This window comes from Ornithodoros turicata, chromosome 6 (assembly GCF_037126465.1).
Source record: "Ornithodoros turicata isolate Travis chromosome 6, ASM3712646v1, whole genome shotgun sequence".
Taxonomy (NCBI): Eukaryota; Metazoa; Arthropoda; class Arachnida; order Ixodida; family Argasidae; genus Ornithodoros; species Ornithodoros turicata.
The window spans coordinates 42,354,030-42,380,383 of NC_088206.1; the positions used below are offsets into that span (position 1 = coordinate 42,354,030).

The following is a 26,354-nucleotide window of genomic DNA, read 5'->3' on the forward strand; positions in this document are numbered from 1 at the left end:
TCGGCAGTGCAGCCGAGCGCTCCCTGCACCGTCTCGTTCGTTTCAAACCAGTGCACGCCAAGTGCAGCCCTAATGTACGGAAACTCTGCACTCCCGCAGGAGTCAGTTCAATGGTGGTGCAGAGTAATGGCGGCAATGGCAGCATACCGACACAAGGCAAATAATATTCTCGAGCCAAATTCTCGAACGTATCCCGAGAGAGCCGGAAGAGACATTTGAATTCGAAGTCGAAATAACAATTCACTATAGTTTTGGTGTAGATCGGTACACGGTTCCTGTCAGTTGGCAGAAGATTAAACGCTATCACGGTTACCAGGTCGTCGAATTCTTCGTCCTTGCTGTCAGAATCCACAAGTTCCATCGCTGTTTGCACACTTGTTGAACAGTACATTGTGTTCGAAATTAAAAACCAATAATGCACATGTCATTGAAATGTCACACGCGTTCTTACAATCTGTAGCGGTGTTAAGACTCGTGGAGAGCAGAAGGCCTGCACTAGCGCTGCACTTAGATATTCTTTCGCGGCGGCACTAGTGTTGCACCGTTGAACTGGAGCTGGCCTAGTGCTGCACTAGTTCAGTACTGGCCCTGCACCGCCCGCAACTGGTTGAAGGAGTGCAAGTCTAATCGAACAGAACTATTGGAGCACAAATGCGTGCAATTTTTCGCGGTTCTTTTCTCCTTTCACTGCTTTTACTCAGAATGTAGATGAGGGGAACAGTCAGCATTCAGGTAGAGCAGAAGAATGCCGCTTGGCAAAGGAGAGCTCATAAGAATTGAATTTGTTTGTTTTTTTGTTACATGATGTTGAGTGTCATTATTCACTTTGCTCGATATGTTGATGGAGTAAGCTGTTTGCATGTATAGGTATTTGTGCAGAAATGCTGGTATATGAGCTTGGAGGAGAAATTCCTATAAAGTACGTCTCCTTGTGCATTCCTGAGCTGCCGTCTGAGTGTGCGTGCTTTTTTCTTGATTTGTGACATCATCATGGCATGTCTGAACTTGTTTAGCAGTGTTGCAAATTTACCCGCCGCTAGTACCTTGTTGTTATCTTCTGTTAGCCGCGTGGCGATGTCCCGTGACTCTGCTATTATTCCTGAGGACTTAAGCCTTTTCCCTTCTCGCTTAAAGGAATTTGTGTGCCCTTGTCCTGTGCTTTCTTTGCGACAATGTGGCTGTGTATGTAGCATTATGCAAGAATTATCTGATACCAGAAATGAGTGTCTTTTTATTAGTTTATTAGCATGTGCTTCAGTTTTTGAAGTCAAGCACAAGTACGCACAATTTTTGCTGCTCTTTCCTGAAATCTCTGCTTTTGTGCAGGAGAAAGTCGCATGGTAAATCTGAAAAGTGGGTTTCTCTGCTTGTTGTTGTTAGGAGCTCGGTATGTTGAAGAAGTAATCTGGTATTCGTGCAGAAACGCTTGCATCTGAGCGCAGGACACGCCTACCTCTGTGTAAATTAATTATTTTGGATATGAGTCTGCTTTACTGCATGACAAGGCTGAAATGGGAAGAGAGAAAAAATTGGAGCGCTTGATTAATAGCGATTCAAGTAACAGGGCAATTATAGTTTCCATAGAAAGTAGAATTTTAATAGGCTCCTAAAATTATAGTTTTGTAGTAGTTTTTCTAAACTGAAATGCAATAATCATTTGCATGCATAATAATCCTAAATTATAGTTGAGCGTAGTACGGATTTTTTGTGATAGTCTTTCTAAACTACAATGCAATAATCATTTATATAGTAGGAATACAATCATGTTCCCGCAACGGCGTTCTGTCTAGTCCTCCGTCGAGCGTGAATGGAAATTTGCCCCCAGGCTTTCGCGCCTTTTTGCTTGCAGGTGTAGCCTCAGACAACGAGTATACGAGCAAAGAAAGGGTCATGTATTACATAAGCCGGGTGATGATGTTGAGTGGACTCACTTATTATTTTAAAACAGCAGTGGTAGTTTACTGGTGTTGTGATTCTAATGACCATGATGAGCATTTGGGGTGAAAATCGCAAATATGCATGGTGCTTTTTTTGTTGAATTTTATTTTACAAGTGAACGTCATTAAGAGTCTTTTTTCTTGCTTGTTGTCTGACAAACATGCGCTGACATGCCCTGACCTGTTCTGTCATGTTTTCCTTCTATATGTAATTTTTTTTTTCTTTTTGACAAGGAACATTCTTGACGATGTCGATAGTGCTGCCTTGAATGGGAATAGTGCTATTCTTAATAATTTTGCGATTCGTTTAGTTCAGAGAGTAACCACAATGGGGACAGGTGTGTGACTTTATTCAGTTGAGGAACACACCATCATTATTCAGTTAGCTGCCTGGCTCTCGGATGGGATGGACATGTCTTGCTGAACGTTTATTTTGTCTTTTTCCTGTACAGTAAGACTTTGGGAATGAAATGCTTACTTCTTACAATCTCCTCTCATCTATGGTGTTTTTCTGCAAGAGTTCCCTATGCAATCATTATAGTAGAATAAACGAAATAATCTTGGGATAGTGATTCAATAAATAACAGGTCCCCTGTCTAGAGCGTACGCGTCCTTGGGCCGCCTCCTGACGTGTTCTGACATACCCCGACATACATGCTTTCCTTTGTTGACGCTTTGTATTTTTCTTTTTTGACAAGGAACATTCTTGTCTTGACGATGTCGATAGTGCTGCCCTGAATGGGAATAGTGCTAGAACAATTCTTAATAATTTTGCGATTAAATTAGTTCCGAAATAAACCGCAAGAGGGACAGATGCATGACTTTATAGAGGAGAAAAAGCATTACGATTCAGTTCCGTGCCTGGCTGTCGGATGGAGTAGACGCATCGTTCTGCGCTCCTTGTTGCCCGTACTCTGTGATGATTTGTTCAGTGCCTAGTCCTCTTATTAGCCATTGATGAAGTTACGTGTTAAGGTATTTTGTTCTTTTGCAAGTCTCATTTAGTAAGACTGTGGAATTCCTACGATCAGTTTTCATGCATGGTGCTCTTCTGCAATAGTTTCCTATGCAATCGTAATAGAATAATAAAGGAAATAATCTTGGCATAGTGATTCAATAAATAATAGGTCCCCTGTCTAGAGCGTACGTGTCCTTGAGCCACGCAGGTGCATGATGACGTCATGCCATGGCTTCATTGCAGATTGACCTTGTCCAGTTGTGTCGACCATGTGAAAAAAAACAAAACGGTGCAGCCTTGGGACAATGGGATGACATCACGACCAATGAGCAACGCAAGAAGAGGGCGCAGGAATGCTCTTCTCTCTTAGCCTCTCGCACGTGGTCGCCGCAGAGGGCGCTAAGAGCGCGCGCATGCGTAGCAGCTGCGGCGCGGCGCCCCAGTCAGTTGCTCGCTGGCTGTCGCGGAGAGCAGACGTGCGCTCGGCTGCTCCGCAGTCTCCACGCTCGCTCAGTTCTGCCTGGCTGTCGCATGAAGCAGTCGCATCCGTCTGCACTCCTGTTGTGAGGGGTTGATTTGTTGCGTAACTAATTCTTTTGCCAACTGTGTCCCCGCTTTGTTTGCGATTTTCATGACCGTGCACATCGGGTGCTGGTTGCTGTTGTCCGGGCATCCCTCTCATTTTCTATCTTCTTCTGCCTTGGGAACGGGAGTAGCGCTAGCGTGATTCTTAATAATTTTGTCATGAAATTAGTTGAGCAAGCTAGGAGGTGCAGATGCGCGACTTTATACAGGAGAAAAAAGCATTACGATTCAGTTCTCTGCCTGGCTGTCGGATGGAGCAGTCGCGTCGTTCTGCGCTCCTGTTGTGGTGGGCTGATTTGTTGTGTAACTCATTCTTTTTGTTGTTAGTTATTGATGGTTAGCATATTTACTCTTGCTTTTCTAGTCTCTGTATTACGAGTGTTTTTCTCCTCGCATGTCCAGAGCTGTCCTAACCTGCCCAGACATATCATGATCACGTCACAGCTTTCGTCACAGGATGTCCGGAACTGGTGGTCATAGCTGCGATGCTTTGCAACCTGCCTCTGTGCTCCGTCACCCAGCGATGGTCAGCTGCCATTCCGGACGGCCTTCTTCAAGATGGCGTCGTTTATTTTCAAATAAACTCCTTCTCTCCACTCTACCTCTACCTATTTTTTTCTTTTTTATGAACACAGGTTGCCGCCAACGCAGAGGGTGGTCCGGACACGAGCTAGATGCTCTCCAATTAGTGTGATGACTCACTGGATGATGCTGATTACTGTGGGGGGCCCCAATTAGCTCTAATCGCTAATTAAACGTGTCCAGAAGCCTTGTAGCTTTGGCGGCAGTCTGTGTCCAGTCTACACTACTTTTATTTTGGCACGATTTATTTCGGTATGGTTTATTTTAAACGATTTATTTCGGCACGATTTATTTGAAACGATTTACTTGAACAAGATTTATTTTGGCACGTTTTATTTTAAACGCTTTATTTTGATACGATTTATTTTAGCACGATTTATTTCGGCATGATTTATTTTGGACGGTTCATTTCGATAACCTCCCATGAGAAGTAGTCGGCTTTCACACGTTGAACGAATTCGCAGTCTGATTTCTCACTGAACCTCATTAAAATTACGAGGAGGAGTCAATGATATCATTTCTACTATTTCTAGCAGGGGTAGTGTCTCCATTCGCGTTCCCAGTCCACGGAAAGAAAAAGAAGGAAGGATGGAAAGAAAAGAAGGCTCCACCCAAGGGTTGGTTGCATCGTCTCTAAAGTCAGTGTCGTAATCATGTGCGGAATGTGGTTTGGTATTACAACTTACTTCCCGCTCGGTTTGTATGGAGACACCACGTGCACGCCGAGAGAAGTGCACTCGTGTCGTTCAGGTTCTTGAAGATGGAAGCGCTCAATCGCCATCTTTATAAAGGGCTACCGAAAAGATAGGGCTATCGGTAAAATGGAGCAGAACAAGGCCATACAACTAATAATATGTAAGGTATTGCATAAAAACCTTACATGAAAAGCTACGTATATTTCAACGTGGCTTTCTTGTGACTTATTGATTTTTGGTTGTAGTAGTGCCAGTCTACTAAGTTGGCGGCGCTGTTGTATCATTTGACGTCATTTGTTTGTAAACAAGGATAGGTCTATTAAGAATGACAAGAAGGTAACAGTAGGTTGTCACACATAAGTAAAATTAGGCAGAGGGCGAGGGGTATTTTTTGTATTTGAAGCAAGCCCTCAGTCACAGCTATTTTGTTGATTATGGCGAAATCCCATGGTTTATTGAATCGTCCGAATGCAAACCCCTCGATAGGCTCCCAGGCAAAAATCTAGGATGATCCCAGACTAGCACCACAGTTCTTCCAGTTGGGTTCAGGGTGGCCCTAGCCAGTTCCAGAGTGGTCTACTCAGGTTGTGGTCTACTTCAGTGGTCTACTACTTGTGGGGATGTCTAGCTCCAGTGTTGCACCGTCCCACTTAATATTGGAAACCACTTTGAAGCCAGTACCACATATGAGTTATGTAGGTTACGTGGTCCCTTACGATCACATGTGCCGTTCTCCTATTGCAAACTTTCTAACCTTATTTCAAGGCACTTTATTGAATTTGTACTGAATTGAAGTACTTTTGTTCAATATGTGCGATGTATGATGTTTGTATTTCCATTTTTCCTTTGACAAATGATAACCTTAATTTACATTTCATAATATATCAATCGTTTATGGTCCTACCGCGATTCGCCCAAGTTAATTTTTAGTCGGTAAATATTCCAGAAACATTCGCGCAGCGTACTGAAATCAAACTTTGCGTGATTTTCACTTGAGTTTGGATCCGAAAGTTTAACGGCCTCGTCGTCGACAAGACGAGCAGACTGAGCGCCATCTGCATCAGTATGTGTTTTGAAATCTCGGTGCGGTAGGCGGTTGGTCGTCGGTAGTTCCCGTCTTTCAACTCTTCAAAACAGGCAAAAAACGTGAATGTTTTTGAATCTCTATGGTCAAGCGCTGTGTTATGCATAGTTTGTTTGCCTTGCAACTTCTGCACCAGCTAAATAGCGAGAAGCTACGAGCGACGCATATAGGACTGCAATTATGCTGGTAAGTAGTGTAGTGATTTGATATTTATTAACGTCTATATGAATGTGTAGATCTATTCCCTGATATTACTGTTATTTAAAATAGCGTAAGTGCAGGCTAGATGATGTGTGAACTCATGCTCACTTGTAACTGACTTTGTTATGTGTCTTGTCTTTTAGCTGGCTCGTCATACAAATAGAGACAAGATTCTCATGAATCCTGAAATAAAGTTAAAATCCTGTGGGTTGGTGATTCATAGTAAAAGCGATAAAAAACCCCAGTGCGAGAGGACAACGAAAGCGACAAAGGAAGTGACGAACACAGCACTGTACTTATGGCCCGTGCAGAATAAGGGCCAGCGACTGAAGTGAGGTATGTTGTGTGTTTGTTGCAGGAAAACATTTAGCATTTTATGCAAGGCATTACGGATACTTTTGCAACATTTGTTTTCTACAGGCTTTCTCAATGAAACATAATTTCCAGTTCATTCACAGTGAAGTATGGACAGCAGCACTGTTTACTGGTTATCAAGGTGATATAATGTTGGAAGTGTACTTTTTGCACAAAACAGAATTGCAGATACAAAAGTAGCAATGTGAGGTAACACAGGAGAAAGAGGACAAGTGAAAAAGCAGCGGTCCTATTCACTCGTCGTTTGTGTTCTGTGTTGCAGCTTTGAGATGGACAGGATGAACAGATATTTTTCTGAGACGCCAAAAAGTATGTTCAGTGTAATGTGTTGGTAGCAGGCATTCCCAGTAATCCAACTCTTGAACTTTGAGTTACTTCTAGAATGAGAGAAGAGAGTTACTTCTAGAGTGAGAAGACACAATCAAGATATCACCACCACCCGCTGAACTGCATTGTCCTGCAGCAGTATGTACTGTGTTTGGAATATGCTCGATTATATGCACCCATTTTTTTGTAGTTTGTAGTAAAGTGAGATACATTACTACATTACTATTTACATACATACATATTACATACTACATTATGTGCTTTCACTGAGATTGTAGTGGTGTTCGTAGTCAAAGGTGCAGCTTCTACTTCAGGGTGGCTCCGGAGATGGAATGACATCAAACATGTTCCTGTTGAATTCACATCGAAGGTGATTGTGAGCCAGCTAGAAATCTATTTTAGCTCTACAATACACTTGCAAGTGAATTATGAAAGCAGAAATAGATTTCCAGCTAGGAATCAATTTATACTTTGGAAGTGGAACCACTTGCATGTGGATTCCAAAGTGGAATTTGATTCCTAGCTGGAAGTCCATTTCTGGTTCCATAATCCACTTGGAAGTGGATCCACTTCAAGATGGAAATTCATTGGATTGGATTGGATTCGAAAAGAAAGAAAACTACGGCGAGGTTAGTCCCGACCTAGTCAGAACTGGTTGCTCCAAAACGCGTTTGTGGGTGAAAAAATAGAGCCAGAAAAAAGAGAAGAACAAATAAACAAACAAACAAAAACAGGAATGAGGTAGAGTGGATGAAGCAGGAGAAAGCGGAAAGAAAAACGGGGGAAAGGAAAGGGGGAGACGTTAGGCACCGAGAAACACTAACTGATTCACAATGTCAGATACCGTGCGAACACAGTGTTACAGAAGTTGTCACAGAGTGTCAAGCAGGTTCGAAGCGGTAAGGAAGTCCACACGAGCGCGCAATGCTGTCACCTGGTGATGGGCAGGCCAGCAGCGGAGAACCTTCCCAACGGAGGAAGGGCGTTTGTCGAGGCGGGCTAGCGCCGCCTCAAAGGAAAGACGAGGCACTCTGTATCGAGGGCAGGCATCGACAACATGCTCTGTGCCCTCCAATACCCCGCACTCTGAACAATTCGGTGAAGAAACCTTCCCAACTTTAACCTCCTGAAACCCGCGTGTATGCAATAAACTCCAGAGTCATTTCACATGCTTAAATTTGGTCATTAGGGCCTTAGTATCTACCAGAAACAATATTTCCTTGACACGTATCAAATTTTGGCTCCAATGATGTGTGCATTATAATGCACATTGGGTATGTATTACAAAGTGAAAAGAGTGTAGATCCTATAATAGAAAGCATGGCAAATCTTCATTTTTTTCTCATTCAAGCACACTTTCAAAATAGTAAAATACTGCGTTTACTATTAATGAAACATCTGAAACCAGTTTCTAAAACCATGATGCATAAAAAAATGTTCCAAGCTCTGCACCGAAACTTTGTACTTTGACTGCAACCTGGATTCCTGCACCTAGATGAGGACTTTTGGTCCACGAGCTCCGGCATGTCTTTTGCTGACACTTTACGGGCATCCGTACATGGAAGTGGTTCAACATTCTGCACAGAGTACCTAGCTAGCAACTCATCATCACTGTTGTCAGCACCCGTCTTCACTGCTGCCAACAAGGATTGTGTCAGGTTGATTCTGAAGTCCAGAAACTTCATAGTGTCCTTTGCTTTTCTCCCAAGAATGGAAGAGTCTTTCCTGTACAGCATCCAGTAATTTAGAGGAGCAAGGTCCAGGGAAAACAGCATTGTTTGCACTGTCCACTTTTTCGTTCTCGCAGAGGAAGGGTTTAAACTAATCATTCAGTCACACAAGTCAACACCGCATATGTTGGCATTGTACTCCTGCACAACTTTTGGTTGTGGCACCATTTTGTAATTCTTCTCCTTGCGGCACCACCTCTTGCACTCACCTACGGGGTCTTTGCCACGTGAGTCCAAGCAAATCTGATTGTTTTAGTGTCAGCCCACTTCACAAGGCATACATCACTGTCCTCATTAACTGACTGACAGAAGGAACCCTTTCCCTTTTTCAGCAGCTCTTTGTCGTCAATTAGCTTTGAAAATTTTGGAAGTCTGTTTTTTATCAGTGTCCCGGTCGCCCGTAGGTTATGGCTGCAAGATTTTCTAGCATCGGGATGGCAGTAAAATATCTGTAAAAAAACAGGGCAGTGCCTGCAGGTAACGTGTCACTGAGACGAAGAAAAACACTTGGTCCCAGTCCAAGCTTGTTGTTGTCAGCACCCTGGAATGTAGTTTGCCCGTGGTACAGTTCCAAATCTAGCACAATTAGATGAACAGCTCAGGAGCAGCTGCTAAGGGGGAGATGAAGGGCACTTTCCACACAGGTTGTTTCCGCTGCTTGGCATTTCTGATCACTGGACTGTCGTCGTCTTCGTCCGAGAACCCGTCAGAGCGGCGTAAGTCTCAACGGGTTTTACTCAGTGGGTTTTACATCATGCATCATCTTCACCAGCTCGCTTGCTTCCTAGCCATTTTTTCATTATCAGAAACAAATTCAGTTTTTAACCACGATCAGGGCGGCAACGATGTGGACCTACCTGCCGGAGCTGGGTTTTGGCTTTCCGCAGCAGCGTCATCGTCGTCAGACAGATCCCATTCAGAGTCACTGCCATTCGCAATCAAGAGAAGTATTTTCTCTGCAGTTTCATCTCGAATTTCTGCAATAATTATTACAGCTGCCGATAATAAAGCACAGTGATCACGCAGAAAGGAGCAAGCGAAACTTTCCAGATGTGTCACGGCCGAAACCTAGCGTGCATTTCAATGCACGCAAATTTCATGTTTTTTTCGAGCGTCACTGCTAAAAAAATACACTAACTACTCGTTAAGTACAAAGAAATTAACATTATAGAACGTATCCGTAAAAGAATTTTATTATTCAGCTGAAGAAAATAATTAATAAAAGGAAACTTACTTGGAGGCTTGGAGTAGAACGTCTCCGTAGAGAGAGTCGCCATTTTGAAAGGCTGTTGCTGGGTAAATTCAAAGCTGTGGTTCGAACGGCTCACACTAGATGGTAGCGCTGTCTGTACACCACATGGCACACTGAGGACTCAGTCGCAGCGCCACTGGTTTGTTTGCTTGGCGCTAAGTCCGGATGTGCATTATAATGCTGCGTGGGCAACTACGGCAAGGGGTTATCGACACCACCACCACCACCACGCGAGGCCTCGCGAGTTAAACAGGAGGTGGCCGGCACATGGCACATGAGACAGAGCGGGTGAATCTTGGAGGTAACGGGGGGGGGGGGGGCGCTGGGGGCACTAAAAACTGGGAATTCATTCCTAGCTCGAAACCAATTACTTGTTCCATAATCCACTTGCAAGTGGATCTACTTGAACCATTTTTCCACCTGGGATGTAATGTGCCTATGTTCTCGGTATCTTTCTGCGATGTTTCAGTAGGGGCGGGTTGAACTGAAATTCAGCAAGGCCTGTGTGTCAATTACTACCTATACTATGCCATCATTCAGTACTGAATACAATAAGTGAGATAGCCTTTCTAGAACTGTATGCTTCCAATACAGATTTTAATAGAATCATATATACGATATGTGCACAAAATCAAGGTTCCTTTCAGCTCCGGTCTAATGGTCCCAGCAGCTATGTGGCTACTTTTCGTGCCATTTAGCTGGGAACCAATGGATTGGGACCAAGACGCTCCCAATCCGACACTAATTTGGGATCGGGGCCTAGACGGGTCCCAATGAAATCCCATCTGTCAAGTGGTCCCACTCCCTGACTGGTTCCAGTCCCAAGCAGTTCCCCATTCGTTTCCTACTGGGACCACCTGGGAGTGGGGACCAGCATGAGACCTGTCTCAAAAACCACTTTGAACTGGTCCCACTCTAGATTTTTCCTGGGCTTACAACGATAACAAAACGAAAGCGCGGCCACTCCCTCAGGATTCGTTATGGGCCTGTTGCACGACGTTTGGGGGCGCTTCGAACCGTATTCTTCCTCGCCAATTGTGGTCGTGAAGTCGGAGGTTTGTCCGTACAAAAGCATGTATCGAACACACTGCGGCTCTGAATAAATCGTGTACAATGATTTCCATAAAGATATGACGTTCCCGGTACAGCGGCAAGGCAGGGAACCGCCTGACACGACGGTCTAGTAAGAATGCTTGCACATGAGGAGAGAGTTGGAGCTGCGGTCGCCGGGCGAAACTTTACTGCTACAGGCTCATACCGTACAACGAAGGCAAATAGTCAGTCAAACCAGATTCAACCAATCACTCTGGCAACTATTGTTGGGAACCTGGGTATTTTTTTCAATTCCGGAATTTCTGGATTGTTCCAGAAGAATCTTGGAATCCCGGGACGGGATTAAGATAAAACCGAGACAGCACGCATACATAACTTCTGTGCAGTAAATCTGACGTATCTGTACGTAATCTGTATTCGCGTAATCATACAGATTACGCTAATCTGTATTCGCTTTTTGTGTGTTTCTCCTCAGCGCTCGGACTCTACATGGCAATTAATGCTTTGTATTGTGCTTCAGTGCGCGGTGCCTTTTGTAAAAATCTGGCGGGGCATTTTTTACGTTCTTTCCATATAAGAGGCTCAGTAATTTAACGCTTCGCGCCACTCGATTCATTTGAAGTGGACGGAACCATATTTATGTACTAACCAGATGGAAGCTTGAAAACCTGACAAGCAAACGGAATCAATGTCCTAGCATGGAAAGAAATGAATGTTACTTACAGGCTGTTTAATATGGAAGTTAAAGCTGGCTGTGGAAACTTGGATAGTACATTTACCAAATGGGTGTTTCATGTCACGTTGAAGGAGATGTGTGTGTAGACCACTCGTAGAGTCCGTAAACGCTTTCAGTATTTTGCTATATTTCCTGCACATATCGTCCAGTCCGTCTTGGGCACGCATTAGGTAAAACCACACGCGGGTCGACTTCTGCAGGAAGTCGCTAATGTTCGCTTGCTCGTCGTAGATGTTGAGCCGACACTGTGATCACCAACCTTCCTTTTTTTCTTCATGTCTTTCTATTGTTGACGAGCATGGCACCACACATGCCGTTCGACGCCTACGATACCCCACGAGATCGCAAAGCAATGCGTGGAGCTAGTGGAGCTACGGCGCGTGTGTCACGCCGTCAATAACCCAAGCCACCGCGCAAGGAAGGAAATACACGTACGCTATTAGTGTGCTCCGGACGATATTACCACAAAGCAAGTGCTAGAAACTAAAAAGCTCGTAATCATACCTCAGTTCCGCGTCGCGATCGCGCCAGCAGTATCCTTGCAGTATGTCACACATGTCCTGAAATCCAGGATTTTTTTTTCGTAACATGAAAAACGGTTAGGAGCAACTAAGATTTATTTGAACAAGAACTTTCGTGGAAGAGACTGCACTTCTTCAGGTGAAGAAGTGAAGAACCTGAAGAAGTGCAGTCTCTTGCACGAAAGTTCTTGTTCAAATAAATCTTAGTTGCTCCTAACCGTTTTTCATGTTACGTGTGTGATTCCCTCTTCGCGGGCTCCTTGACAGTGTTTCTCTTTTTTTTTCCCCCTTTTCGACGTATTTTTTTTTCGCTAAAATTCCGGGATTGCCCCTATACTGCAAATTCAGAATGCGTAAAAAATGTCTCAGGGACAGCGGGGATTTCGGGATATCCCGGATCCCAACACTAGTTGCAAAGGTTCTCACACGAATACGAGGTTTTACACCATACCTGTTGTTGGCGTGCAAGTTTACCAAGCTCTCTCTGCTCACTGAACCCTATTGCAAAGTAGGAGTCGTCATCTGCAATAAAGCAAACGGAGTGACTTTTTCGGCTTCTTTCGGCTGACTACTGGCATACCAGTGGTTTTCAACCTACATGGCGTTTTCTTTATCCATTACAGAATTCTTATAATAAAACTACGAGTGCCACATGTAGATTTACCTATACTGTTTTCACAGGCGGGTTATTCGGCCTTGCCTGTTGGAAAGCAAGTCGAAGAGTAATTACCTAAAATTCATTAATTAATTAGATGTTTTTGAGGAAATGCAAGAGTGGAATTGCATCAAGTGATTATTTAAATACACACTCTTCTTTAAATATCCTAAAACAAGCACCTACTTTGAGATATAAATCGCTAAACTTTGGTGCGCAAATGAACCGAATTCTAACACGCACTTCTCGAGCGCAAAATTAGGCAAAGGGCGTTCGCGCCGAATGGCCATGTGTTTTGTACCGATTGAGCTAGTTAGATTAGGCGCTGATCTGATGGCCAGATAGACCGCTTTCCGGCCGAGATAAACCGAAGCGATGCCGTTTCTGTGTTCGGGAAGTGGGTAGTTTTGGTTTCATCATGGTTTGAGTTCATCAATTACTTTAAATCAGTACATAGGAGCATAAAATTCACCCATACTTACTCGATGACATCAGTGACCTTTTTGGATGCACACGTCATAATTGAAAGCGACAAAATATCAACCTATCTATTCCGCAAACCTACGAACTCCCAGCAATACCTCCTGTTTCAGAGTCACCACTCTAGGTACACTAAACTTATCATACCGTACAGCCAAGCGCTTCGATACCGTAGGATTTGTTCAGACGATCACAGGTCTTAAAGGAGCATTAAAGTGGTATCTAACATGGCCAAAACCTGCTGTCATATTGTAGAGCACTATGTGAAAAGCATTCCCGCAAAATATTTTTGTCCAAAGTTGTTTCACCGCGGCGCAATTAATTTGCAAAGTCGCCTACCCACTCTCCCACATCACCCCCTCTAGTGTGACGTTTGTGGTAGAGAGCCCCCTCATTCGTTGGTAAGAAAAACCGTCTGCTACGAACATTGCGAGCTGTTTCTTGTTGACTTCCATTCTCTATATAATTTATATAACGTTTTTTTTTTTTAAAAAGCATATATGCACCTTGACAAAATAAGGTTGCAATCATAATAATATACCCGTGGCTTCTGTGCAATCTGAGAACTCACAGTAGCAGAAAGCAAGCGATGACGTCGGTATTGTGGCGCCACATGTTAGCCACTGAACCAACTGTGCGGTGAAAACTGTCAGAGAGGTTGCACACTGTCGGGAAGCACTGGGGTATCGCTGTACAACACACAGTTAGTTTCGGGCTGCACCCCTCGTTCTTCCCGTGGTGTCAGCGGTCCCCCAAAATCGAGGTCCTGTCGTTGACTGCCTTCAAATCCTCCGTTTCGGACATCACGCAGCCGGAGAACGCCTGGCGTCTCCGAAGCGGTAGCAGACGCTCCGGCCTGCGCGGTGTTGCTCACCTCGATCATGTGATCTCAGAACGAATGAGGAACATCCCTACCACTGGCGTCACATAGTGACGCGCGTAGCAGCGCTCATCACGTGGCTATCCTGTAGGTGAAGGAGGGTGTTTCGCGCACTGGGGATTGGGTGGGCTCTTGCAGGCGTCCCAATTTCGCCACGGTTGATTGAACTGTGGGAAAACTGTTTTCGGCCGCCGAACATTCTATACAGACCAAAAACAAACAAAGTTGTGTGCCTCTAGACTGTCTTAGTCGTAAATGGGCGTCTTAAGGAACTCGAAAATACGCTCGTAAGCCGCAATTATCCTCCTCAATTAGTCCAAGACGCACTTTCCAGCATAAAGCAAACCATCTGCCACCAACCAAAACCTGCAAACCTGCCTTCGCAACCAAAACACAAGAGGCCAGATGTCCAACTCTACAAATCTCATTGTAACGTTCCACGGAAACGCTCCTAACATGAACGCCACTCTAGGGCACCATCATTCAATAGTCTTGGGTCATTCCACGCCAAACGTTCAAGTTTGCCAAAAATGCCTACACTGCAAAAAATAGCCGTGAAAAATACGGGCATATCGCCACGAAAATAACGGTCGCCAACCCGTTGTTTCAAATCACACGCGCTTCCTGTTATCAGGGGAATGAACGTGTAGTATAATTCTGTTGTTGGGAAAAACTCACGTGACCTCAAGCGTTGGGCCAATCGTTGGACGTCGGTTGAGTAGCTTTTTGCTTTGCTTTTTTTTTGTCTCCCTGGGTGACCTGTGACGCTGGCGAGGCTTTCCCTTTCCCATCTGTTCTCTCCCTCTCCCCCGCTTTTGCGGTTCGGGGCAGTTCTGGGTGGCTGTGGATCTCCGTTCGCGTCGAGTGAAATAAATAACAAAATGTGGAAGCGTTGGCTGTTTCTGTTACACACAAAGTGCTTTATTTTCCGGGATTGGTATTTCCAAAGCACAAATATGAAGTCTGCTGTAGCTGTGCACAACACGAACATGATATGAACATTGTTTCTGAAGTTCGAATGAAATGCCGAAGCAACTTTGCATTCACTGATAGCTGATGTCTCACGTGGAAGATTTCACAGTAGAACAACAGTATATTGGCTGCACAGGCACACACATTCAGAGGTCCGGCATGACAGAGAACATGTCCATATTGCTGCTTGTGTAGGCGCCTGGTTGATCCGTCACAAAGGAAATTGTGAAGCTGCTATGCCGAAAGATGATGATCCGACCACTCTGAGTGTCATATCCATTCTACTGTATCCATGCAGATGCCATTCTGAAGCAGATATGAGTTGAGTGCTTATACCTGAACAAGAAAGATAGGGATCAGAAGCGTGAAAACCAAAAATTCTACCTGCCAAAATGCTGCGTAGATGCCACAGGTGCGGCGCTATGTTATGCTAAGCGGCAAAATAGAATAGGAACTGACTTGCCTGTCATCGAGTTAGTAGCGGAAAAACACAGTATTCGTCCTTCTTGAATCGTTGTCGCACCAAGCAAGCGAAGCAGACCTGCCTTCCACTTATCTACTACTCAATTGACTTGCAGAAGTATCCATGAGGCACCGAGTTTTTCAGAGTTGGTATCGACAACATATTAGGGAAGGACACTAAAAACCATCCAAAGCGGTACCGGCGTAGATGCTTTGCTTGCGTCCCTGCTGCTGCGAGTTGATGTAGCTGCTCCGGCACCGCCGACACGGTCGCCGGCGTGAGCGCGCCAAGGGAAGTTCATAATTGCAAACCAACCAATGAGCGCTCGCATACCGGGGTAGCGGCCTCAGGAGCCAATGGGCTCGTGACGGTTGAGAACTCGCGCTTCGACGTAAAAATTCTGACGTTTCATGACGTTTGATGACGCGAAAAGCTCGCAGTGCCTCACTTTAGTCCGCAAGTGAACTCGCGAGTTTCATCCCCTTGGTGTTATTTCGCGGGGGAGGAGGAGTCTGGGCATGTGCACTGGATCTGCATGGCTTTCTCCGGCAGCAACCGGCACTCGTGTGAGGAACGCATATGTGCCCCGACTGTCACAACCGTCAAACTCAAAGCTGTGCCTGCCCTCGTGGGCTTTCGCAAGACGATTTTGAAGGTATGTGAACTCTTATTACGCCCTTTATGCTGTGAGCTTTTTAGAATAAAGGGAAACATGCGCCGCCGTTGTGCGTTACCAAATACGTAGTGAATGGCGCCTTCTTCAACGGAACGCTGTCGCCTTCCACTGTGTTCTCACTTGTCACACTGTCCATGTCGTAGCCACGCATGTTCTTCAAATTTCCCTCTCAAACCACTAAAATGAGCAATGTGTAACTTTCGGGAACTAGTAGAAGGGTGTGTGCGTTCACCCGCGTGGGCATTTGAAATAGGCCGGGATTCACCAACGCCGGTTAACGAGATTGAACGCTCAACCGAGATTGAGGATCCTTCACACCTTTTTATTAATAAGGTTAATACGGGACGCAAGATTTATTTTAGAAATGCTTGGCAGTACTGTCGGAAGGGAGTTGAGTCACAATTCCAAGTCGAGGGACCCTTGATCTCGTTTAACCGACGTTGATCGAACGAGGCCATTGTGTATGCCCGTCGTTCATTTAAGCTTGAAGTGTTTGCACTATTTATGAGGCAAATATCAATGCTCTATACAGAATGCATGAAACAAACATGTGGATAAAACAGTAGCAGAAATGTTGGTAGAAGCGTTGTCGAGACGTATTTTCATTTGTCCCGTATACACGAGAGTATCTTCGTTGTTAGCACCAAAAGTGTTCGACGACATCGCTTGATATGAACGGGTATCAAGTTACCGCACCGCACTGATGCGCCGCAGCAAGAAGAGCCCGCTTTGAATGGGAAGAATGAGTCTGAAGTCTGAGTCTGAAATCTGACGAAGGGTACGCCATAATGTTGTGACACGTTTCGTTAGCTGAGCGGTTCAGAAAACTAACAGCCTCATCTTCTGGTATACGCTTTTTTTAATACTTTTCTGGCCTTATCTCTTTCTCTATTTTATTACCAAACAGGGTCTGGGGATATACATACAAGAAGCAAGCAGCAAACGAGTAGGTACTGTGCTGTGAATGCAAACTGCCTCAAGTATACCTTTATGATTATAAAAGGCAGTTCCAAATACATTCGTCTATACATAACATATTTATATCATGCACCCAAGGAGACTGGAATGGAAGCCGCAAACAAGAAAGTTGCTGCAGCCTATATAGGGCACCCGTGATGAAAATGGCTGCCCAGGACAACATATCTTTGTGTTGAAGCCGGTCTACGCATATTTTCATGAAGACTTTGAGGTCTGCACCTCGTTCCACACTGTAAGTTGTCATGCACCATCTTGATTCTGAGAGTTCTTCTGTGATAATATGATCATTGACATATTTCTTGGTGACACACATGAAAAAGAAAATATCAAAGATCAATGTAGTATGATGGACACCTGAAGGTTGTGTCAGTGCAGGGTGTATGAACTTTAATTCAGATACGCAGTTCTAAAGGCAGCAACTAGGCAATCACAGGCGATTTTCTCCATAGTGTCTGTTTTCTGTCTGTCAGTGATATAGCAAAATGCAGACAAAAATTTTGTAAGAAGTAATGAGTGCACAATGATTTTTCATGTTTATGTTTTTATGATATATTTAGTGTCTGTTTAATGTTGCATATTTTCTTGTGTCTGATGGCTATTATATGGCTGTTCAATTCTTTCTAATACTGAGTGAGGTATACAATTAGCACAGAGCGGGCCAACAGCTGGGGAGTGTGCACCCCCAACACCACGTCTCTGCTATTGGTATGAATGCTTCCATTTCCTGGATGTCTTCTTTGTCTGCTATTGGCACCTCGCTGTGGTCATTTCTTCTTCTTTATGTAACACATATTTCTGTTTTGTGCAACTGAAAGAAAGTATGCTGTCAGAAAACAAAAGTCTGTGCTGCAGCTGCAACATGGGCTCTCAAAGCATTTGCAGCCACTCCAATAGATTTATAGCACATCTCTCTCTCATAGGGTCATCACTGCTACACTTCTCAAGCATTGTTCTTGCCTTGCACAATGACAAAATGCTAACTGCAAGGAGCGTGGAGAAACCATTGGCGCTACAGCTCGGAGTGTATTTCAACGACGATGTGCGGTACCTGCCACCAATGTTTCTTATGTTAGAATTCATACAATGGTATGAATTCTCATACAATTATTACAACAACAATTATTCATACAATTATATCTCAATTATATTACTTAACTTATTACTTTTATTACTTAATTATTATAAATTATTATTATAATACAATTATTCATAAAATGGTATGAATTCTCATGTATTACACTCATCGTATCATAAATCGTTAGCACATAGTCAACAACTACTCTGCTGTATTCGTGCTTGTATTGTTCATAGTTACCGTGGGGTGACAATAAGTTTTGCGGCCATGTGTTTCAAATGTTTCTTTTTTCTGTCCTTATATTCCTTGGTTTTACAGATACTGAAAAACCTACTGCTGCTCTAGGCAACCTGGAGTTATTGGGCAACTGGGTTATCATACATTCACTTATGGACAGCTAGGTTTGCAAATTTTATTGTGCCAGTTCTGGTGGCAGAAGAAAACTAGCAGCCTCATCTAATTCATGAACAGATGGCCGACCTGCCCATGGAGCTGGGAAGGCAGTCAAGCACCTGACATGGTACAGCATGAAAAATTAGGATTGTTAAAAAATGGCCGCATTTTTATTTCACAGCTGTTTTGAAGACATCAGCCCTGAAAGAGGAACAAGGCACCCCCAATGGTAAACAAGATTACGTGGCATGCCTGTTTGCGTTCTGTCACTCCTCTGCAAACTGATATAAAGCTGAAAGATAGGTATCCCTTTAGCCCTTTCGTAGTCTGCATTTTGGTACTGATTATTTCTATTTGGTCCACATTTCCCAAAATTTCATACTCTTAACCATGTACCATTGTGCTTTTGAGTCCCTATTTGTGAGTCTTGATATTGTCCCTTGCATCTTCTTCCACATGTGTTAGTTAGGATAAGCTGACTACTACAGGGTTAGGCACAACAGACATACTTCCGTGCTTTCAAGCAACTTTGTCTACGTATGTACATTGTGCTGTTTCAAGTGCGCAGATTCAAACTGTGTGTGAGCACTTGAGTTTATACATAAATATGTCTTGTCTCTTGTGATGCCTTACACTCAGTGTTCCTAATTTCATGTTTTTGTTCTGATTTCAGGAACCGTTGCAAGCCCCCGTTCTGCAGAAAGCTACTGCACTGTACACTTCAGTGAATATATTGTTTTGTGAACACATAACATGTGGTGTGTGTGTCTGATAATGATACAGGTCGAACACTATTCCATAAAATGATACACAGTAACTTTTACTGGCTGGTGCATGTTTCTTTAATACAGTATCCCACCATAATAACGGTGAACCATTAAACAGCAAGAACACGGTCTCATCTTTTAGATGCGGTGAACACGTGATGTAGGAATACAGCGACATGTGCATTTCACGAGCTTGTGTCGTCTATCTCGATAACACTTTTCCGTCTTTTTCACGGTGTTCACAGCTGCCATGCATTTTCACGTTTTTTTCACGGAATATTTTTTGCAGTGTACGTTCACCCCAAAAATTCGCGCTGTGGAGGCCGAGATAGAAAATTTCCGACAGTGCAGATGGCTAGTACAACACTTCTTCTCAAACATATGAAAAATCTCGAGGACAAGAGGGAGTGTCAGGAGTGTGATTGGAAAACCTCTAGGCTACCACGTGGTAAACCTGTGACCTTATGACGTGTGCTGTACTGATATGCCCTTGATGACGCACAATGTTTGTTCTTCAAATACTTCCTCTTTCATTAAACTTCTCTTCGTTGAGAGTCTGCAGGTGGTTTGTCTGTTCCATGTTCTAACTCCTTGTCCGCGTCTCTTGCTGCAGTGAGTCGATATGAAATCTCGAGGGTTATATTTTTTAAACGCGAGAAATTAATTTTTACATTGCACAGAGTGCGCGTGCTCACGGCGCCCGTGCCGTGACCCTTGCGTTCACTCATGAGAAGGAACACAGTCACACTGCGTTTTCTTCTATTTATCTTGCACTTGAGAGCTCAAAATGTGATCAATCATAACTTTACAAACTTACTACAAACTTGCTAGACATGCGGCAACACAGTATATACAAACTTGTCTTAGGAAAAGCCTGTATGTCCCACTCGGACACTTGAGTTTGACAAAGTTGTGGAATCCCCTTGCACCGGGGATAGTTATGGCCTTTTCATATGTGTCAGAGAGCGTATCCGAAACCTTGTACAGCACACAGTACATTGCATCCGGCTTTTCCAAAAACACGAAAGATATATATGCTGGTAGGCAACATGCCCGTGTGCTCCACGCGCGATAGTACGAGTTCCAGATGAGAAACAGAAACCAATACCGAAATTACCTCAGAAACGGAAACAGAAAGGGAAACGAAAAGCCGAGTTTTTTAGTTAACGGAACCGGAAACAATAATATTTTCGGTAAAAAACCCTGGAAGACACAAAACTATGCCTATGTTCTCTTCGCGGTGCTGAACTGCCCTCACACTCAACACTACTCGTTCAGCACTACCACTAATGTGTCTGAAATTCAAAAGCCTATCTGGACTTCCCAGGAGAGCTTAAACATAATAGTTGTTGAACAACTTAGTTAACGAGTCATTAAAAAGTAGTTTGCATAATACGTCAGAACCATCAGTCAGAGTTGTACATCGCTGTGGTCAGTTCAGCGCGCGTATCATGAGCTCTTAGTTCAAAGCCCAATCTTTCTCCGTGTTTCCAGCTCCCGACGCTGCAAAGAGTTTTGTATCGTCGCGAGTTTGGAACACGGAGGACGAGGGCTCGTGCGGATAACATCGTAGTCCTTGTCTTGGTTTCGGAAAGACTGACCTAGCTAGCAATGTTTGTCTTGGCATTTGAGACGCCGCGCTTGTGCTTCCTCCACGTAACATGGGTGACAATGTCGGTCCACCCTCCATGCAGAATGCTGATGTCCCAGCCGTAAACTGTGCAGAACACTGCCCTTCCTGGACGCGATCACGCGTCCCAATTGATCTGTGTATTGCGTATTGCTTCAGAAACACGTGTAGATACTTGTTTCGCTTACACTGAGCCGTGACGTGCAATATGCATGGCAGAAAGGCACCTTTGTCGCACGAAAACATGGAGGAGATGCCCGGAAACTAGAAGGGCTAGAACTAGAACCATACCATGACCAGAACTCTTGAACTCCGCAACATAGAGACTCCGGAAAGAGGCAGCGGTGCCGATGGCAATCGGGCTGGTATTGGATTGATGTTTTCGTCTGTGTGCCCAGACAAAAAGCAGGCGTTTGAGATATAGAGGGGGAAACTGCATTTTCCGGGAGATCTGCTTCTCGGTCGTACAATCTTACAAACCGGTCTGAATCCGGGAGTCTCCCGGATGAATCGGGAGAGTTGGCAGGTATGATACTGTGTATATGGAATTACTGGCAGACAATGAGACCAAGGTGAAAGTCTACCTTCCGAATAGATTCAAGCGACTTTCGGACGAAGATCTGGAAGAGATGAGGCAGTTACCAAATTTCCAAATAGAGAAGAAGGATGGATACCGCAATGGCAAGAAGTTGGCGTAACCAGACATCATTTTTACTAATGGCAAGAAAAAGTAATTTCAGAAATCATGGTCACCTGTCACTTGGTCACATGGTCACCTGTCACTCCACACGAGCGACAGTTCTACGCAACACCGCTAGGACTCCAAATTAATCTGGAAAACGTACACCAACTGGAGACACCCTGTATCCCATTCTGTGAGACTTTATGCACACTTCGAAATTACACAAGACGCTTCGAGCTGCACTTGCATGACAGAGACGCAGCTGGACATGTTGTGACAACATTCTTTCCTCAATACGGACAGTATATTGGTAGTGTGTTGCGATACTTTGGTTTCCCATTAGGTCTCTACATCCTTCTCAAAACAGAACTTGAACGACATACAGTAGATGATAATAAGATACGACTTGATACACGATTCGTGCCTTCCAAGGTGAGGACAGTATGGTCAGAAGGTGACATAGAACCCGCTATTATTCAGTCAGGCAGCGAAATTGCACACAACTTGGAAAGTCTCGAAATCGAAGGCTCTGGTTTTTTCCTCTTTTGTATTCTCACCTGCATTATCAATGCTGGACGTCTATTGCCTGAACTAATCGGTTCTAGTGACTTTGAGCTGCCTGCAGACTTGAAACGTAAGAATAGGTCTCTACTTAATGTGGATTACAGTCTGCATGAGGGTGAGCAAAATATGTGTTTCGCGTTTTCCGTGATAGCAGGATTGCATCCTGCTGATCGATTTCGAAGACATAGAGCATCCTCATATTGGCCATACTTATCTCAGTATGTACTCCCAGAGTCATTTCCCATCGCTTATTCCAAAGATGTAAAATTTTTGAAATGTAAAATGGCATCGCCATTAATGTCTATGCATATGAACCGCAGGAGAAATTTGTCTATCCTATAAAAGTTGTGAACGAGGAACGCGAAAAACATGCGGACCTACTCATTATTGATTCTCATTGTGTGCTCATCGCAAATTTGAATGGTTGGTACAAAAACGTGGACGTTCCCACTGCAAGCGATGTACCATGGGTTTCACTACAGAAGCTGTCTTGAGTAATCACTTAAACATGTGCAAACTTCGGAAAGTAGGCAAGACAGCTTATCCAAAGAAATGAGACACGTTAGAGTTCGCTGGTGAACGTCTTTTGGCTGCAGTACCCCAGTAAACCACTGATGTCCCAAGGACGTCCACATAATGTTACCCTCAGGACGATAAAGACATCCTGAGGACATTCTGAAACATATTTTTGACATACTTGGGATGTATTCAGAAGTGCCCAAATAACATCCGCGCCCGTCCCAAAGAGGTCCGTCGAACGTCAATGACGACCTTTGACGGACCTCTAGTGGACCTTTTCCCCATGCCTTAGCCAGGCTTACTGGCGTTCTCTGAACATTACATCAACACCGCACAACAGTGCGTATTAGTGGCACAAACAAGTAACATGAGATCAAACATTTTATTTCGTATGAAACTGAGCTTCATAGCATCGTATCACCTCACCAGGTATTATATCACAGCTTAAGACGACAAGCATTTTTTCGCAACTGGGTATTGAGCACTTACATGTCTCTGAAAACATGATGTCCATGAACACACACAGCATCGGTCCACAAGGGGTAAACTCAAAGGTATATGCCCGCAATGTCCGAACTGCGACGATGAAACATATGTTGAAGCACTGGGATAACCGGCGACCATGCTGCGCTGTGTTTCGTACAACTGGAGATTTGCGAAGTGTCCAGCTTGCCTTTCGTGCGCAAAAATTAACGCTATCCAACTTCGGCGAGATTCACTTTTCACCATGGACTCCCTTGCCTGCCGCGTCATGTGAGCTTAACGTGCAAGGAATGCAATTTCAAAAACACTGCTACAGCAAAATGTCACCGTGAAGTACGCATCGACGTATTTGCATACCTTTACACACGCCGCCTATGGTTGCAGTCTCGCAGCAGCCTAGCATTCTCCCTATCAACAGCCCTGATGCCTGCGAAGACGGGTAAAAGCATGGATAACCACGTAGTAGAAACGTGAATGCCTCACACATTGACCACGTACCTTCAAAAAGGGTAAAATCTTGAAAATGACGCCGGGTGACGCCACTTGTTGGAGATCTATAATTCACATTGATCCGCTGCGACGTTTCCACACATCTGTAAAAGAGTCAATAAGGTGTGACACTTTCTACTTCCCTACAAATTCTTTATTAAAAGCATTCAGCATTTGTTTACATTCAATGGCACACCGATAAAGGCTTGTGCTGCCGTGGAGCAGATGACGAAATTGCATGGGTGAAGCGTATGCCCCATCTGTTTCGCAGTAAACACAAGTCAGCGAAGAGCTCTGCAACGCACTTACCTGATATCTTTCAACATTTCTGTGATGTATCTTCCCACGTCGTGAGTGTGCTGTCCCAACTGCGTTGTTCACCGCAATGAATACGTCGAAAGCATCTGAAATTCATAGATTAGACATTAGTAACGGGGCCACTGAAGATGTTACATCTTCACCCTGATAAGTGCTAGTAGGTCACGAGTACACTTAGCTCAAAGATAAAGCATAAAGTAATAGGAATCAAAAGGGTAATAATCACACTGCTAGCATTAAGTAATAGAACCCACACGCTGGAAATGATACCAAACAAAAGTCGCACGAATGGTACAAACACAGAACTAACCTTTAATTTAAGAAATCGCAGGGCTTCTGGACGTATCTTCCAAGATGCACACATAAAAGCACCCCCAGGCAACACCAGTAGAGCATAAAAACACATTCACAGCAGTCCAGGGCACCAGAGCAACGACGAAACGCGAGACAACGGGAACGAGACAAACGCGTGCGAACGCAACGAAGTTTGCAACCGAAATGGACGCTGCCCGCAGCGCAGAAACGGCAGGAAGGCCACCTGCCCAGGCTATGGCCCAGGCGCTCCTCGGAATATGGCTAGGGAACGGAAAGTCGCGCGAAGACGGGACTAACGCTGTCGGAAAGAAGACATTTTCCTCTTCAAAAACACATCTCAATCACCAACCCACGCCAGCAAGAACCCGATATCGAAAAGAATGCCCCGAGCCCATGTATAAGAGAGCCGCCGTTGCCACGTTGTCCTAACTCGAGAACCGAGAGCGATAGAAAGTTTCTATGCGTTGCCCATGTCAGTGCGTGTGCCCATTAAAAGGGAAGTCGAATTCGCCGCGGGCTTCGAACCTGAAGAGGGACAAAAGTCGGTGAACGGGGGTCGGTGTCAGGAATTTCGAGAATGACGTCTTAACCACTGGAAATCGACGGCTCGTCTCAATCGGAAAGTTGTAGAGCAGGGAACAAAGCACGCGCACACAAAATTTCGACTAAATCGGACATCGGGTAAGCGACTTATGACACCGAAAAGTGGGACGCGTTTCAAGGTGGCTCTAGCCAGCTCGCCATGCTCTTAAGCCGATATCGGGAGAACGAAACTTCACGCGCCTGCGGGACAAACGCTGTTGGAAAGAGCACATCGAGACTTTCATAACGAAGGCAAACATGACCGTGTGGCAGCAACGGGAAGGCTTTTTTGGGGGGGAAAGCCACTGGTCCTATGTATTGGTAGGAGTGTGAACGCGGAACGCTCTAATTCGAGAACTGCTAAATTTAGAGAGATGCGGTGAATTTTATCACGTGCTCCGCGTCGAGAACAGTGGGATCTCCAAATATGAACCCTGTCCGAGGCGAACTTCTTTCCAAAACGGGCCCTGAAGTTCAGAAAAAACGAATTTTACTAACCGGTCTCCGCCTAGAAGTTCGAAACGACTACAGATCAGTTCCTCTGTGATTTGCGCGATCACAGAGCTATGCCAGGCCCGTTCGGACCTGAATTTTGGTCTCGATCCGACAATCGGGCGGGATTTACAAGACTTTGAAGGTGTCGGGTGCACCGACGGTTGCCTAGAATTTTCAAATATCTGGACAACCGCCAAAATTTCTCACAAGCCGCAAGGTGCACGCGAAGGGGGATGAAAGAGAAATTCGTCGCAAGAAACAGCATCCCGATATGACCGAGGCAGGCCAAGATAGTAGACACGGGAACCCACCGCGCAACACCGCGATGTCGCTCTGATGGGGCTAAACCATCACTGGAGGGCAAGACGCCGCGGTATCAACCGCCACCTCAAGTGGCATGTGCAGTGCTCAGTTGGAATCTCTATGCATATCTGATCTATTCTGATCGATGCTGTCACTACGGTGCAGTAGGGGACCTGGACGCATTCTTCTTATTTGTCCATGCTACCAACCTTCCCGAACCGCACTGTCTCAGATCCCTAGTCAGTTCGAATTTCACCCTTTCACTCTATCAAAATTGCTTGGCCCCTGGCGAAATCCAGCCCATCAACACTCTGCGATGAGACTTTTTTGGTCTTTTTAGACACAACAGTACTTAGATCCTTATGGTGAAGGGGCACATTTCATCGCCCCTTATGCCATGCAGTGGGTTAGAGTATCCCCTCTAGCGACGAAACTCCCCATTATTAACCTTAGAAATAAAGTTGTTGTTTTATTGATACTCTAGGTCAATTCCTTCAATTGGTTTCGCATTCTTTGAACTGGTGCAGTGTGTACAAAACATGTTGGATTACATTAAATCAAGTGGAAATCAGCATTTAGCATTTATATCCATTAAGCCA

General features: G+C 44.6%; 1 protein-coding gene and 2 long non-coding RNA genes across 8 annotated transcripts in view; 1 reads left to right on the forward strand and 2 right to left on the reverse strand.

Annotated features, from left to right (window-relative positions):
* LOC135397921 (uncharacterized) overlaps positions 1-26,354 on the reverse strand; it is a 124,480-nt gene that overhangs the window by 63,562 nt on the left and 34,564 nt on the right. For both annotated transcript variants that reach the window (XM_064629416.1, XM_064629417.1), the window contains exon 2: positions 12,488-12,558. In XM_064629416.1, the coding sequence (XP_064485486.1) occupies positions 12,488-12,558 (71 nt within the window). The remainder of the gene's footprint in view (positions 1-12,487; positions 12,559-26,354) is intronic.
* LOC135397919 (uncharacterized) lies at positions 8,109-10,013 on the reverse strand. The gene is made up of 3 exons (XR_010423878.1): positions 9,709-10,013; positions 9,332-9,451; positions 8,109-9,258 (listed from the first exon to the last, which is right to left on the reverse strand). It is a non-coding gene; the product is annotated as an uncharacterized LOC135397919 (long non-coding RNA).
* Positions 16,003-19,351, forward strand: LOC135397920 (uncharacterized). 5 transcript variants are annotated; one of them, XR_010423880.1, is made up of 5 exons: positions 16,003-16,141; positions 17,070-17,108; positions 17,219-18,226; positions 18,534-18,837; positions 19,282-19,351. It is a non-coding gene; the product is annotated as an uncharacterized LOC135397920 (long non-coding RNA). The 5 variants fall into 5 exon arrangements; XR_010423882.1 differs by having other exon boundaries at positions 17,219-17,372; positions 18,061-18,837; XR_010423879.1 differs by having other exon boundaries at positions 17,219-18,837.